General features: G+C 54.1%; 1 protein-coding gene across 2 annotated transcripts in view; it reads right to left on the reverse strand.

Annotated features, from left to right (window-relative positions):
* DNAH17 (dynein axonemal heavy chain 17) overlaps positions 1 to 15,745 on the reverse strand; it is a 150,057-nt gene that overhangs the window by 6,559 nt on the left and 127,753 nt on the right. For both annotated transcript variants that reach the window (XM_057300355.2, XM_008971540.4), the window contains exons 70-75: positions 15,398 to 15,520; positions 14,464 to 14,657; positions 10,865 to 11,013; positions 8,918 to 9,045; positions 7,503 to 7,730; positions 3,794 to 3,985 (exon numbers count right to left, since the gene is read on the reverse strand). In XM_057300355.2, coding sequence (XP_057156338.2) covers positions 3,794 to 3,985; positions 7,503 to 7,730; positions 8,918 to 9,045; positions 10,865 to 11,013; positions 14,464 to 14,657; positions 15,398 to 15,520 — 1,014 coding nt within the window. The remainder of the gene's footprint in view (positions 1 to 3,793; positions 3,986 to 7,502; positions 7,731 to 8,917; positions 9,046 to 10,864; positions 11,014 to 14,463; positions 14,658 to 15,397; positions 15,521 to 15,745) is intronic.

Below are 15,745 nucleotides of genomic sequence, written 5' to 3' on the forward strand. Positions count from 1 at the left end.
TGAGGCCACATGTGTCATTTTAAATTTTGTGGCAGGCACTTTAAAAGAGATCATTCCAACATGTAATTGGGATAAAAATAAGATAATTGATTCTTCTTTGGTACCCAGCATGTGAAATCCTGCTGCTCACAGTCAGCTTCTCCCCGCTTCTGCACACCTGTTCTTTCCCTGAAGTTTGCAGCTCCTGAAGGGCGAGGCAGATGTTTTCATAACATCACTTCCACTGTGCGCTGGCCGGAAGAGCTGTCATCAAATACCAGTGAGAGTTCATTGAATAAGAATCAGTTGATGAATCAATCATCTGGTCTCATCAATTTATATACATATGTATATATTTTTTAGGTTGCTTATTTTTGAGATGGAGTCTCGCTCTGTTGCCCAGGCTGGAGTGCAGTGGCACAGTCTGCTCACTGAAACTTCTGCCTCCTGGGTTCAAGCAATTCTCCTGCCTCAGCCTCCTGAGTAGCTGGGATTACAGGTGCACACCACCGTAGCCAGCTGATATTTTGGATTTTTAGTAGAGATGAGATTTCGCTGTGTTGGCCAGGCTGGTCTCAAACTCCTGACCTCAGGGGATCTGCCTGCCTCAGCCTCCCAAAGTTCTGGGATTACAGGTGTGAGCCACTGTGCCCAGCCCATATGTATATGTTTTTTAGACAGGGTCTTGTTCCACGTCCCAGGCTGGAGTGCAGTGGTACAAACACGGCTCACTGCAGCCTTGATCTCCTGGGTTCAAGAGATCCTCCCACTTCAGCCTCCCAAGTAACTGGGCCTACAGTCACTCACCACCATGCGAGACTAATTTTTTTATTTTTTGTAGAGACAGGGTCTTGCTGTGTTGGCCAGGCTGGTCTTGAACTCCTGGGCTCAAGCAGTCCTCCTGCCTCGGCCTCCCACAGTGCTGGGATTACAGGCTTGGGCCACTGCACTCAGCTTAGTCTCATGATTTTTACTCAAAACATTAATGTTTTCCAAATTATCATTAGCGACTTACAACCTTCTCTATCTGGTCATCACAACTGTATGCGGGCTGCTTTTCCTGCATCTTGCTTAGCAGCTTTGGAGGCAGTGTCTGTGTCTCCCGAGAGGCAGGGAGACCTGTGCCCCTCTCTCCCTCCTGGCCCCACACGCTCCTCAGGAGGGTTGCTTCCCGCAGGGGGCGGGGGTGAGTGCTGTCTGCATTTCCCGTACCTGCTGAGGGAACCCCCCAGGGACTCCTGGGGGAGCTGTAGCTCTCAGGCCCCTCCCTGGGAGTCCCTGCAGGTTGCTCTGTGTTTCAAAGCAACGTTCCAGCAGACTTTTGTGTTCCGTTCGCATGGGAATCCCTGATCTATTTCCTCAGAGCCCAGAAGGCTGAACAGGCCATGGACACAGATGACATCATTCCCGGTGGTCACTCAGCGTGTAGCATGACCTGTGCCATGAAGGGAATATGGGAGCCGGTGGGGAGTCTGTGGAAGGGGAGGGAGGCCTGAGGACAGAGAGAAGGTTGGCCAGCGCAGGCCACATCAGGACACAGCTCCTCAGGATGTGGCAGCCGCTGACGTACATGGTACTCGCGCGGCTTCTCAGCAGCTGAGAAGCTGCCCAGCGTGTGTCAGTGGGCAACGGCTAAGAAAATGTCTTAAAAATCCTCACCTGGCCAGGTGCGGTGGCTCACGCCTGTAATCCTAGCACCTTGGGAGGCCGAGGTGGGCGGATGACTTGAGCCCAGGAGTTTGAGACCAGCTTAGGCAACATGGTAAAACCCCGTCTTTACAGAACAAAACAAAACAAAAAGACAAAAACAAAAAAAACCTGGCATTGTGGCCGCTGTAGTCCCAGCTACTTGAGAGGCTGGGGTGGGAGGATCACCTGAGCCCAGGAGGTTAAGGCTGCAGTGAGCTGTGATTGTGCCACTGCACTCCTGCCCCAGTTAACTGTGAGGCCCTGTCTCAAATAAATAAATAAATAAATAAATAAATAAATAAATAAATAAATAAAAATTAAAAAAAAAATTCTAGCCAGACTGTTTCTCCCAAACTAGTCTCTGCGTGGTTTGGCCGTCTCTCCGTGCTGAAAGTCCCTTTGAACATCTTGGGTGCCTCTGGGAGTGTTTTCAGATCCGGGTCTTGTTCTGGGTGAAATGTCCTGCCGGCACCCTGCCCCATCGACCGGCAGACAGAGGCTGCCTTCCCCCAGTGGCGTCTATGGCCCATGGTGGCCCATTGCCAGGGAGCACAGGGAGCCAAGTCCCGGCCCAGTTCTGCTCCCTGCTACTCCAGGGCTGGTGTGCCTCCCAGGGAACTAAGCATACCAAGTTCCAGGTCCAGCCTTCACCAGCAGCGATCCTGGGAGGTCATCGTCCTCCAGTCTTGGTGAGGAGGCTCTGTCACAGTCTCCCAGACCAGGTGCTTGACATCAGAGGTCACCTCCTGGGGGCCTTCTCAGGACACCCACTGGGAGCACGTGTGCCGTGCGTGCCTGGGGCTTAGTGGCCCAGGTCTTGAGCTTTATTACAAGGAGATGGAAAAAAGGAAGGGGGTTCCTGAGACTGGCATTGCCAGGCCAGGCTTCCCTCATTGAACCCCCAAGCCCTGAGGTGGAGGCCCACGAGGTGGAGGCCCATGAGGAAGCAGCCTTAGCGGTCCATTGACTTGCTGGAGGTCTCAGTGAATGAGTAGCAGAGCAGACTTCAAACGTGGCCCCCCCCTCCACCCCGGTGCCAGCACCGTTTCTCACCACGTCACACCCAGGCCCTGGTCGTCCTCCAACCCGGAGGCCCCACGTAGGCAGCAGCCCTCCTGGGCAGCTGAGTGCTGCTTTCTTCCCATCCCCCTCCCAGTCTGTAAGAGGGTGCCCGGACCTTGCTCTCTCAGAGCCAGGGTCCATGTCGCTATTGATTTGGAGGCCGAGAGTGAGGAGGAGGACCCAGGGTTTATAGGGGTGTGCACCGCCCTCTGCCTTCTGGGCGAGGGGCTCCTGGGCCTGTACCAGGCTTAGCCTGAGTCAAAGCTTCGTAAGAACCGTGCGTGGTGAGCACTTCCGCTGTCTCCAGTTTATGGATGGGGTGGCCAAGCCTTAGGAGACCGTAGATGGGGCTGCAGGGCCTAGCAGGGTACGTGCTGAATACAGAGGGCCCCCTCCAGCGAATAGCAGGTCTGTGATTCATACGCTGCCATCTGGTCCCAAACCTGTGCCCTCTCTGCTGTGCACCTTGCTCTGTGCCCTGACCTGCTGTGCCTCCTGCTGCAGACCGTTTCCGGAGGACGTGCGGCTTTCTACTCAGTCCTCTGTGGCAGTCTACATGCACCTTTATGCATTCTCATAATGGACACAGCACTCCCTTCTATCCGGGGAGGTTTTTTGCCCCTCTTGCTCCAAACCTGGGTTCTCTCCAGACACTGACAGAGCCGTGGTGAGGCCTGCAGCCCGGGAAGCCTTGCTTGTCCTCCCCACTGAGTCCCAGCTCACACCCTGTGGTGCCAGGATTCTGGGGGAATCCTCATCCAGGTGCAAGAGGGGCAGGTAGCGTGGAGTGTGCTAACAAGCAGAAGAGCTGTCCAAAAGCCGGCTCCTGCAGGAGGTGGGGGCAAAGGACTGGACCATCGTAATTATAGCAGGCTGGAGAGATCACAGATGGTGCTGCCTTTCAAGTTCTCTTTGGTTTGTGAAACCTACTTGATGTCTTTTAAGCCTAAGACAAAGACCAAAAGGGAAGGGAGGGAAGGAAGGAGGGAGGGGAGGAGGGAGGGAGGAAAGGTGGGAAAGAGGGAGGGTTATGTCCAAGTACAGGGCACACGCAGCCCCTCACCTTGGGGTTGGCCTCCAGGTAGTTGTAGAGCACATTGATGGAGATGGTGAGGTCCCCGTTGTTGAAGGGGTACGACCGGTTCCAGCCCTGGGTGCCGAACTTGCGCCTCTCTGCCACCACAGCGTGGAAGTAGCACAGGGCGAAGAGGATGCACTTGAACTCCATCTCCTTGGCGCACATCTCCAGGGTGTCCTGCGGGGCACACGCTCCGGTCAGGTATTAGGGAGAGGGAGAAGTTTACACAGAAATGCCCCTGAGGGTGACCAGCGTCCAGCCCTTGCCAGATGCTTTGCTAGGGTGGGGGCGGTGGAGGGGGACAAAGCTGTGGGCTGAGCGGGTCTCCATCAGACCAGCTGCAGGGAAAGCTGGGCTGTCATGGCTGAGTACGATCTTCTTGTTTCTTTCAGAAATGCAATTTTATCCCTTTTAAGTACTTACTACAAGTTGAATTATTGATACTGCTTCCTAACAAGATCTTCCCAAATCCTGGACATTTCGGGACTACTTTAATACGAAATAATGTTCCTTTGTAATTATCAACATTCCTCATCACTTATGCACAGTATCCCAAACTCTAAAAACAACTGGTAAAGTTCCATCAGGATGGGGGATGGGATGGGGTCGCTTCTCAAACCCTTTATCTGGCTCCAGGGAAGGGAAAACTGAACCTAAATTGTGACTCCTACGTCTCTGGATTTGTGAGCTTTTACTCATTAACCTTTGCTACGTAGTGACTCCTGAACACACAGAGGCTTCTGGAAGCCAAGCTGTGCTCCACCTGCTCTACTCAGCGGCTGACGGAGCACCTCTGGGGCCAGGCACTCTGTGTGTGGGGGGAGGGCTTCAGGCACAGTGGCCGAGGATCCCGCTGGGGAGGGACAGATAAGTGCCAGGGGAAGTGTACTGGGTGGATCAAGAGCAGGGCCCTGTCCTGGGCATCATGGAAAGCCTGGCACAGGCCCCTCTGGCAACATGGACAAGAAGGGGAGCAGCTGGGGTTCCATCACTCGAGTGTCCCCTCCTGGCTGCCTGGGATGGAGATGATGGGCCCAGGAGACTGGCCTGGCCAGTCCCTTTCAGACCTCAACTCCCTGGGGAGGGCGCTGGCAGTGAACACTTGGAGAGCCAGAGTGACACCAGCCAATGGGAGACTCACCAGCCCCCAAGGACAAGGGAAGGCCTGGCGGGTGTCACCGTCCATCCATCCTCCAGAGTCCATCCGATCCGGTGCTTTTCACCAGCCTGCCCACACTCAGGTCTGGGGCATCGTGGACATACAGGTTCCACCCACCACCGCTTCTTCCTGTGGGCCCTTGTTTTCAGAGGCCCACAGCCCCTCCGAGGCAAGTGGTCCCTGAACTTGTGAAGGGTCTCCTTACCCACAGGTCTCAGCTGTCACTCCCTGGCCACCCACCTCCCCAGCCAGAGATGGGATGAGGTGCCACTCCCGTGTGCTGGCTGGCAGGGCTCCACGCTGGCTGGAAGTGAAGGCCCAGTCCCTGCCTCAGTGCCCCGATCCCTGTCTGTCGCTGACTGACACTTTGCAAAATACAATAAAATGAAATACCAAAGGAAGAACTGCCCCTGTGCTTGGGTTCACAAGTATCGGGTCGCTGCAGAGTTTGTTGAGTGCCTCCTGGATTTCTGCACTGATCTCATACAGGCTGGCAGAAACCGTTCCAGGACCGGTGCTGACCTCAGGGCTGCTGTGAGCTGCATGGCCCCATAGCACCGTGTGTACCCCACGCACTCATCACACTAGGGTGCTGCTTCCAGAACGTATCCTCGCGCCCCTCAGCGGGGTGCAGGCCAAGGCAGGAGGTGTGTGGTATTGATTGATTGGTTAATAGAACGGGGGACCAATTTTAAACATTTGTTTTTCTGCTTTTTCTTTTACTTTCACACTTTGACAAGGGTGTGTCCTTTAAAAGCTGGTTGGGAATTGTTAATGGGTGACTCTGATATTTCCATATAAGTAGTTTTTAAAAATGTATCAGGCATGGAAGCCACGCATTCATGGACCGATACACCCCATAAGTAGATCTTTGTTAAGTGTTATAGAATAATACAGGGTGTTGGCCGGGCGTGGTGGCTCGCGCCTGTAATCCCAGCTATTTGGGAGGCCGAGGTGGGTGGATCACCTGAGGTCAGGAGTTTAAGGCCAGCGTGACCAACATGGTGAAACCCCATCTCTACTAAAAATACAAAAAACTAGCCAGGAGTGGTGGTGGGTGTCTGTAATCCCAGCTACTTGGGAGGCTGAGGCAGCAGAATCACTTGAACCCAGGAGGCAGAGGTGGCAGTCAGCCGAGGTTGTGCCCTTGCACTCCAGCCTGGGCAATAAGAGCGAAACTCCGTCTCCAAAAAAATAGGGTGTCAAACCTCAAAAAAGTTCTAGGCTCCACTTGGGAGATCAAGTTTGTGCACACAAAAAGTTCTAGACAGAGAAAATGCTGAGGTGCCAAAAGGAGAAATATCGACATGAGGACCTGCAGGCAGGAGCACCCCCGAGGACAAGAGTGGCCAAGATTTGGGAGCCTGAGGCAGGTGGATCACCTGAGGTCAGGAGTTTGAGACCAGCCTGGCCAACATAGCGAAATCTCATCTCTACCAAAAATCCAGAATATTAGCTGGGTGTGGTGGTGCATGCCTGTAATCCCAGCTACTCGGGAGTCTGAGGCACAAGAATTGCTTGAACCCGGGAGGCAGAGGTTGCAGTGAGCTGAGATTACACCATTGCACTCCAGCCTGGGTGACAGAGTGAGACTCCATCTCCAAAAAAAAAAAAAAAAACAACAAACACGTGGCCAGGAAGGCTGTGAAGAAGGCTGCATTTGGGGGAAGCCTTGAGGTCTGTGAGGGAAGAGTCAGGTGAGGACAGACCCCAGGCAGATGCAGAAGTGGGATCCCAGCCAAGGAGGGTCCTCGAGCCCCAGGTGCCAGGCAGGCCCTCACCCTCCGTCCTGGAGGCAACCAGCAGCCACTACAGCTGTTAGCAGAGGAGGGACCGGGCTCCCTAGCTAGCTGTGTTAGCAGAGGAGGGACCGGGCTCCCTAGCTAGCTGTGTTAGCAGAGGAGGGACCGGGCTCCCTAGCTAGCTGTGTTAGCAGAGGAGGGACCGGGCTCCCTAGCTAGCTGTGTTAGCAGAGGAGGGACCGGGCTCCCTAGCTAGCTGTGTTTTGCCAGCTGTTCCTGCTGATGGTGGGTCAGAGGGGGGCTGAAGGCAAGGAAACCTGGTCACGGATCCAGAGCCTCAGCAAGTACAGCATCCCCATCTTCCCTGGTTGCCCATTGCCTCCAGCAGTGGGGCTCTGTACTCCCAGGAAAGCTGACCGACCTCCAGGGAGTCCCCCACGGAGCTTGGCCCCATTTCCAAGGACCAGTCATGACGTGTTCCACGCTCTTCAAACACAATGGACAGCATCTACCAGCCCTCATTTGCAGGTTCATAGAACTGATTAAAAACTATGTGTTTCTGCATCTGAAGCTTTAAGTAATAAATAGTGCCAGAGCACCTTACATTATTTGCATTTTTCCGTCTTTTAGAAATACATTGATTTTGACTGCGAGGGGTGTGTGGACAGGGGAAACCCAGAGGGGAGGTGTCCCCAGAGTTCAGAGCGGTCCTCAGTGGTCCTCAGGGCCCCAAGGGATGGATGCCAGGCCGTGGCATGGGATGGGGAGGCAGCCCGAGCAGGCGTGGCCCTACCTGGGTGAACAGGTCCAGGGCCTTGTGCAAGTTGGCGTGCATGCCCGTGGGGGGCTCGTTGGTGATCTTGATGGCGTTCTCCAGGATGCCCTGGGGGATGATGTGGGTCTCGGGGCTGGGGGCAGGCTCCGCGCTGATGAACACCCGGTAGTCCTCATGGCTGCCCATGCTGTAGCGCTCCAGCTTCTTGTCCAGTGTCCCCAGCCACCGGGCCACCAGGTGGATATTCTGCAGCCAAGACCAGAGGGTGGTAACACACTTTGCCCAGCTCCTGGCCCACGAGGAGAGACTGGCACGTGGCTATGTTCCCTGGTGAGGGCAGGGCTCTTCTGCCAGCACCCCACACTTGCCTGGTGCTGGCACTGCCCCACCCCTCACCTGTCCACCCTAACCAGGTGCTGGGCATGCCAGGATGTCTTCGGCGAAGCAACTGAGGCCCCAGAATCTATTTTTGTGTTCAATGAATTGGAAACCTCCAGCCTTACGGTGAGTCCTTTGTGTCCTCCCTGGCATAAGGCTGAGATTCTGTGGTCCCCACCCCTCCTCTTGAAGCTGAGGGCTTCCCACCGGGGCCAGGCTTAGCCCTGTGGATTGAAGTCGACACACACTGTAAGACCCGTGGAAGCTGGGACAGGCCCAGAGGCGCTCGAGGACAAGCGGTAGTGAGGAGGGGTCTTGGATGGGCTCCAGGGCTGAGGAAGGGTGGTCGTGCTAGGGTTGAACCAAATGTGCAGAGAGCATCTCCTGGGCGCTCTGGGCTTTGCTGCCTGCCCCAAGTGAGGAGGAGGAGGAGGAGGGATGCTTTTGTCAACCCAGCACTTGTCGTCTTTTATATTTTTTTGAGACAGAGTCTCACTCAGTCGCCCGGGCTGGAGTGCAGTGGTGCACTCTTGGCTCACTGCAACCTCTGCCTCCCCGGGTTCAAGCGATTTTCCTGCCCCAGCCTCCCAAGTAGTTGAGGTTACAGGCATGTGCCAGCACACTTGGCTAATTTTTGTATTTTTAGTAGAGACAGGGTTTCGCCATGTTGGTCAGGCTGGTCTCGAACTCCTGACCTCAGGTGATCCGCCTGCCTTGGCCTCCCAAAGTGCTGGGCCTACAGGTGTGAGCCACCGTGCCCAACCATTTGTTGTTTAAATAATCTCTGTTTGGGGTACTCTCGTATAAAGCCCAGCTTCCCTCTCACCGTTGAAGAATCCACGCTTTCCTCTGGGCAGTCATGGCGCGCCACACAACCCAGCTGACCCCAGCAGAGCCGACACTGGGGATGCCTCCTCCTTCAGTGGTGTTAGGATTTCCACCCACATTTCTGAATGCAAACTCCACATCCTGCTTCCTTCCGGGCCTTCTGGCCCATCCCCATTGGCCACCTCAGTGCGGGGAGCCCTTACCCTGCAGTGCTGGCCCCCTCGTACCTGCAGAATGACCCAGTGTCCTTTCTCTGCAGCCACGTCCAGGGCATTCTCAGCCACCACCTCTTGTCCCTGCCCCAGGGACACATTATGGAGTTTTCCATTGTCTATGGTAAACCCTAGTTTTTTTCCTGAAGAAAAGAAAAACAGGAAAAAACAGCAGGTAATTAAATGACACAGGTTCAGGCTCTGTGATCTATAGCCAGGAATTCCACATGCCTCCCTCATTTAGTTTCGGTGGTGAAATATACATGACATAAAACTTGCTGTTTTAAAACCCATCTTAAAGTGTACAATGCACCGACATTCAGTATATTCACAATGCTGTGCAATCATCCGTTTGGTTCTAGAACATTGTCATGGCCCAAGAGGTGGTCCCCATACCCATTAGACAGTCGCTCCCAATCTCCTCCAGGAGCCACTCGTCTACAGTCTCCTTTGTGTCTCCATGGATTTATCCATTCTGGATATTTCATATCAAGGGAACTGCACAATATGGGGCCTTTGTGTCTGGCTTCTGTCACTGAGCATAGTGTTTTTGAGGCCCATCCATGTTGTAGCATGTATCAGTACTTCACTTTTTTTTTTTTTTTTTTGAGACGGAGTCTCGCTCCGTCGCCCAGGCTGGAGTGCAGTGGCGCCATCTCCGCTCACTGCAAGCTCCACCTCCCGGGTTCAAGTGATTCTCCTGCCTCAGCCTCCTGAGTAGCTGGGACTACAGGCGCCCACCACCACACCTGGCTAATGTTTGTATTTTTAGTAGAGATGGGGTTTCACCATATTGGCTAGGCTGGTCTCAAACTCCTGACCTCAGGCGATCCACCTGCCTTGGCCTCCCAAAGTGCTGGGATTATGGGTGTGAGCCACTGTGGCTGGCCTCACTTTTTTTTGAGACAGGGTCTCAACTCTCACCTAGCCTGAACTCCACTCCCCAAGCTCAAGTGATCCTTCTGCCTTGGCCTCCAGAGTAGCTGGGACCACAGGCATGCACCACTATGCCCAGCTAATTTATAAAATTATCTGTAGAGACAAGGTCTCCCTGTGTTGACCAGGCTGATCTTGAACTCCAGGGCTCAGGTGCTCCTCCTGTCTCAGACTCCCAAAGTTCTGGGACTACAGCTGTGAGCCACTGCACCTGGCCGACTTCATGCTTTTTTTTTTTTTTTTTTTTTTTGAGACAGGGTCTTACTCGGTCACCCAGGCTGGAGTGAAGTGGCTTGATCATGGCTCACTACAGCTTCAACCTTTTGGGCTCAAGTGATCCTCCCACCTCAGCCTCACAGGTAACTGGGACTACAGGCGTACACCACCATCCCTGGCTATGTTTTTTTGTATGTTTTGTAGAGACGGGGTTTTGCCATGTTGCCAAGGCTGGTCTTGAACTCCTGTGGTCAAGCGATCCGCCCACCCTGGCCTCCCAAAGTGCTGGGATACAGGTGTGAGCTACCGCCCCTGGCCTGCTTCACTCTTTTTTAATCGAGGGATACTATTCCACCATATAGAGCCACCATATTCTGTTTATCCACTTATCCATTCGTCAGTTAATGGACATTTGGGTTGTTTCTGCTTTTTGGCTATTATGAATGAACGTCTGTGTAGAGTACTTGCTTGAACACAGATTTAAATTTCCAGTTCTTTTGGGTGTATACTCAGGCGTGGAACTGCTGGCTCTTGCGCCAATTCTATATGTAACTTACTGAGAAACCACCAGACTGTTTTCCACAGCAGCGGCCCCATTTTACATCCTCTCAGCAACCTACAAGGGTCGCAGTTCTCAGGCCTCACAACACGTGTTATTTTCCTGTTCTCGATCATTGCCATCCTACCGGCGTGAAGCAGCGTCTTGGGTGTGAAGTGGTGTCTCGTGTGCTTTTGGTGTGCATTTTCCTGGTGCCTGGTGATGCTGACAATACTCCGTCTTTGAGAACATCACTTGCCTGCTACACTTACCCAGGGCTTCCACGTCTTTCAAGGGGTCAACCCCCGGGGAGAGAATGAAGAAGATTGGCGTGGAGGGGCTGCTCTCCTCATAGGACTTAGAAAACTCAACACTCCGGCCTTCCACGAACTTGCTGCCCATCTTTTCCTCCACGAAGTTCCTAGGGGTGGAGTGCATCAGAGGCAGCGGAACCTGAGGCTCTGGGCCAGGGCGGGGGGCTTGGGGTGGGCTGTGGCCCAGGCAGGAGGGCCATTTTTTGGTGGACTTTCTTCAGCGGGACAAGGCCTGTGGCAGGAGAGCAGAGTCTTTACCGGGCTTTCCTTTCTGCGAGGGATTGGCCTTGTTTGCCTCGGGCACCCTTTCTTTCCCGAGGGGCCCCGCACTGTGCTCCTCCTTGGAGCAGCCTAAGCAGGTGCAGGGAGAGGCCAGCCTTGGAAGGCACCCAGGGTCAACTGCAGGGGGTGGGGGCGCTGAGAAGGAAGGAAGTTGATTAGAGCAAAGCTTTGGTGAGCCTAAAAAAGTCAAAGAAAAAAGCAACTTCAGATGATATAAACACCTCGCTCTACAAAAGCCCCCAACTCTTTCTAACATGACCCCAATAAGTCTGAGGCCAGTCGGGGTCTCGGCTAATCCTCCCATGGAGGACCTAGTGATGTTCTGGCGGTCTTTGGATCAGGTGTCGGCCTTTCTTCTGTGATCACAGAGGGCTGAGCTTACTGTAATGTATAAAGAATGAATCACCTGAGCTAAGATTAGTAAACTTGCCAGTGTGGTGGCTCATGCCTGTAATCTCAGCACTTTGGGAGGCCAAGGAGGGCAGATCACTTGAGGTTAGGAGTTTGAGACCAGCCTGGCCAACATGACAAGACCCTCTCTACTAAAAATACAAAAAGTAGCCAGGTGTGGTGGCACAGGCCTGTAATTCCAGCCACTTAGGAGGCTGAGGCAGGAGAATCTCTGGAACCCAGGAGGCAGAGGTTGCAGTGAGGTGAGATGGCGCCATTGCACTCCAGCCTGGCAAGAGAGCGAGACTCCATCTCAGAAAAAAAAAAAAAAAAAAAAATTAGTAAGATTTTAGTGGCCAGCTGGTCTCTGAAAGGAGGACAAATGGCCGCATCCCGAGGGGTGAGAACTGCTCGTCCCTGGGCAGGTGAACGCCCGAGTGCTCTGAGAGTCTGGGTCGACTTTCAGAAGGGTCTGCTCACACTCATGCCACCCAGCACACCTCAGCTCCTCTGGTTCAACCAGGAGTCAGCCGGCTAGTGCCTGTCCATGCCCTTGGGACTTTCTGGGGACACCTGGATCTGCTATTCCTTTCCCCGCACTGGCCTTTGCTGGCTTGTCTCTGGTGTCCTGAACTGGGGCCAGCCTCAGGCAAGGGTGGGGAGGAGTTGCTCCTCCTGAAGACCCCCAATTCTTTTTGGAACTCTGGAATGGCCTCAGACCCTAGATGCTGTGATCCTGGTCTAGGAAGGAACTTCCAGAACATATGAAGTCCTGCCCCTAGGCAGGAATGACTCTAGATCACCTTTGCTAATTACTTGGCCAGGCCAAATGGTCATCGGCTGTGGATGAATTAATGATGCAGAAGCATGCATGCTGGGTTCGTCAGGCCTCACCACCTCTGACATGGTGGCTTTGACAAAGGAGTGCTGGAGCCGGCTGGTGACAGCTTGGAGCACACCCCGATGGCTTTCAGCACACCCCGGCAGCTTTCAGCAGACCCTGGCAACTAGTGCAACCGGCCACAGAGGAAGCACTTACACCATGGAAATTGGCACATGCTGTGCGTCAGGGTTTGTGTTGCGCATCCGGGGGTGGCCTGGCCTGCCCTCCCAGTGCCTGTGACCTGAGTGTGGAAGTGCTCCCACGGCTGTCAGTGCTTGCAACAGTGCCTGACACGAGACACCCTTGGCCAGTGCTGGCTTTGTTATTAGTCACGTCTGTTTCAATCTCCTTGCTTTTAAGCGACCCTATACAATCAGGGCAGTAAATCTGCTTTGCTCCACGTCATAGAAATGTGAAACATGTCAATGCTGAGGGATGATCTGGGCTCATGGGTGTTTGGGATGGTCCAGGCCACCGCAGAGCACGCAAATGCTTCCGCAGTGGGTGGCTGTTTCCTTCTTTTAGGTGGCCAGGGTGCAGTCACACAGGCTAACTTAGGCGATTCTCAGAAGCTCTCAGGAGATGGGGAAGGTCACCTCACCTCATCCTCTAGACGAGGAATCGGATGCACACTGGGTCTTGTGGCCCAAACACGCTGCACACTCCCACAGGAGAGGGTGATCCCGCTGCGATGGCCGAGGGACCTTTACCGTGGCCTTTCCCAAACCCTGACCCCCGCTTCCTCCAGCTCTGACCCCGGGACGCAGCTGGCATTCTCCCTGGACCTCGCTGCTCTCCTGCATCACAGTGACTTCTGGCTTCATTCCACCCCCTCCTCCCCACCACTCCCGGTCCCTGTCCTCTCCTATCGGAGGAAAACAAGGCAAAACTAAACTCAGTCCTGGGAGTTAGGCCTCTGCTTTGTCAGAAGGGAATTCTTTTTATTTTATTTTTATTTTTATTTTGAGGCAGGGTCTCGCTCTGTCACCCAGGCTGGAGTGCAGTGGCACAATCTCGGCCCACTGCAGCCTCCACCTCCCGGGCTCAACCGATTCTCCCACCTCAGCCTTCTGAGTAGCTGGGACTACAGGAGCCCGCCACCGCGCCCTGCTAATTTTTAGACTTTTTGTAGAGATGGGGTCTCACTATGTTGCCCAGGCTGGTCTCAAACTCCTGGGCTCAAGTGATCCTCCCCAAAGTACTGGGATTACAGGTGTGAGCCACCGCACCTGGCCATCAGAGGGTAATTCTATTAGGGACATGAGTGTCTTTTGGGAAACCTGGCTGCTTTCAGGCTACTTGGAGAAATGAAAAGGGGAGAAGCCAGACAGGCCACAGGTGCTCTGAGGATGGACCCCAGGCTCGTTTCTGTGCTAAACGTCACCTCCTTCGTTCAACAGCCCATCCTTCCAACAGGGAAGGGTTTCAGGTCTGGAGAAATTGTTGGTGAAATCAGAACAGTTCTCTTGCAAACTAGCCATATTAATATACCTCGATTGACTTTACGTTTTGCCACAGAGGTACTCAAAGTCCTCGAATGCTGATGGTTTTGCCATTGTTTTCTCCCTCAAAACATCCTAAAAGGACCCCGTTTGTATGGCCTCAGTGCATATTCACGTCCACACTTGACATCTTCCTTTCAATGTAGGAGGCTCATGTGGGGAGTCTTTTCTTCCTATCATGTATCGCAGGGCACCCCTCCTCAGTCAGGTTAGCGGGGGACAAGGGGTTCCCCTAATGATACTCTGAGACATTAAGGATTAACAAGAACTCGGGACTGGAGTCCGCAGCCTGGGGTGGAATCCTGCCTCTGTCCTCGAAGAACTTTGTGTGAAATGATTTAGCCCCTCTAAGCCCTGTTTCGTTTCTGTGTAAAATGGGGAGAAGAAAAAAGTTCAGGGGATCAATTCAAGTCCACAGAGAGTCTAGCACAGCCGCTCGGTCAAGCTTCCATCAGGCCTGGGCCTCGGGGGCGGGGCCCCCGGCGCGGCGGGACACTCACTTGATAGCGTAGGTCATGCGGTCTGGCCGCAGGCAGCGCACCATGCACAGCTTCTGCAAGGCCGTCTTGTTCTTCCACTCCTTGGGGAAGATCTCCTTCTCGGGGGCTTCCGACTCCACCAGCTTTTTCCAGCGCTTGGCAGATCCTTCGATGTCACTGTCCAGATTTTTGAACTCATCCATCTCCGAGAGGGCCTAGGGGCAGAGGCAGCGGGCCCTGTGACTCTTCCCACTTACCCGGGTCCCGAGAGCCTTCCTGTACAGTTCATTGAAGGAGGAGAGGCCATTGCCCTCCGAGGAAACCGGGGCTCTGGGATAAGGAAGCCCGAGAGGCCGGCCACCAAAGCAGGAGCTGTCCATGCCCAGCTCAGGCATCCCAGGACAGAGCCGGGAGCCTCCTCGGCAGGGTCTAACCTGCGGACATGAGGCCTGGGATGGGCTAGGGGCTGCTTCTCTAGGGGTCTCTGGAAATGGGGCCATTCTAGCTCAGGGGACGACCTTCTTCAGGTCTTTTTGAACAGACCTTGAGACTCGAGGGTCCCTGACTGTGTCCAGGAATCTGAAGAACAAACTTTTCACTTGCCACTTCCCTTACACTGGGAGGAGGGGAGGCTGGGGGAGGAGGGGAGGTTGAGGGAGGGATGGTAAGAGGCCCTGAGGCCTCTTCCGGCCCCCAGAGGATATAACTCTCTGCTTGCTGTGTGCAGGTCTCAGGGACCTAACACATGTCACATTCCCTATAGGAACGCAGAGCTATCTGTGAGCTGGCAGCCAGCCCATCTTGGTCTCCATCCCTATGTGTGGGGCCTCCTTGCTTTACTGAATTTATGGGCCACAGAGCCTGGTATTCTGGCCCTGGAAACATCCGCAGCATCTGCTGGAGGGGGCTCCACGGCGGGAAGAAAGCACAACGTGTTCAACGTCTAAAGACGAACCTTGATCCCGCCCCAGCCTTGATGCTGCAGGAAGTCCACTGGTGAGACCACTCCGGCCTTAAAAGGGAACCGCAGGAGGAAATCCAGCTCCACTGGGTTCAGCTCCTTCTTCGTGGACAGGACCTGGGGGAACATGGAGGTGTACGCTTAACGCAGCCAGTAAAACGTCAGCAGCCCTGAAGATTTGTGCGCTGGACCCGAAGGGGAGTTCACACTCCCGGCCTGCAGGGGGCGCCCTGTCCTGCCCCTTTGGTTTGGGGTAAAGTTTTGTCTTCACCTCGTCTCGCTTTTTAAGTTGTGAAATACACATACCATAAAATTGACCATTTTGGCCGGGCGCAGTGGCTC

This window comes from Pan paniscus, chromosome 19 (genome assembly GCF_029289425.2).
Source record: "Pan paniscus chromosome 19, NHGRI_mPanPan1-v2.0_pri, whole genome shotgun sequence".
Lineage (NCBI taxonomy): Eukaryota > Metazoa > Chordata > Mammalia > Primates > Hominidae > Pan > Pan paniscus.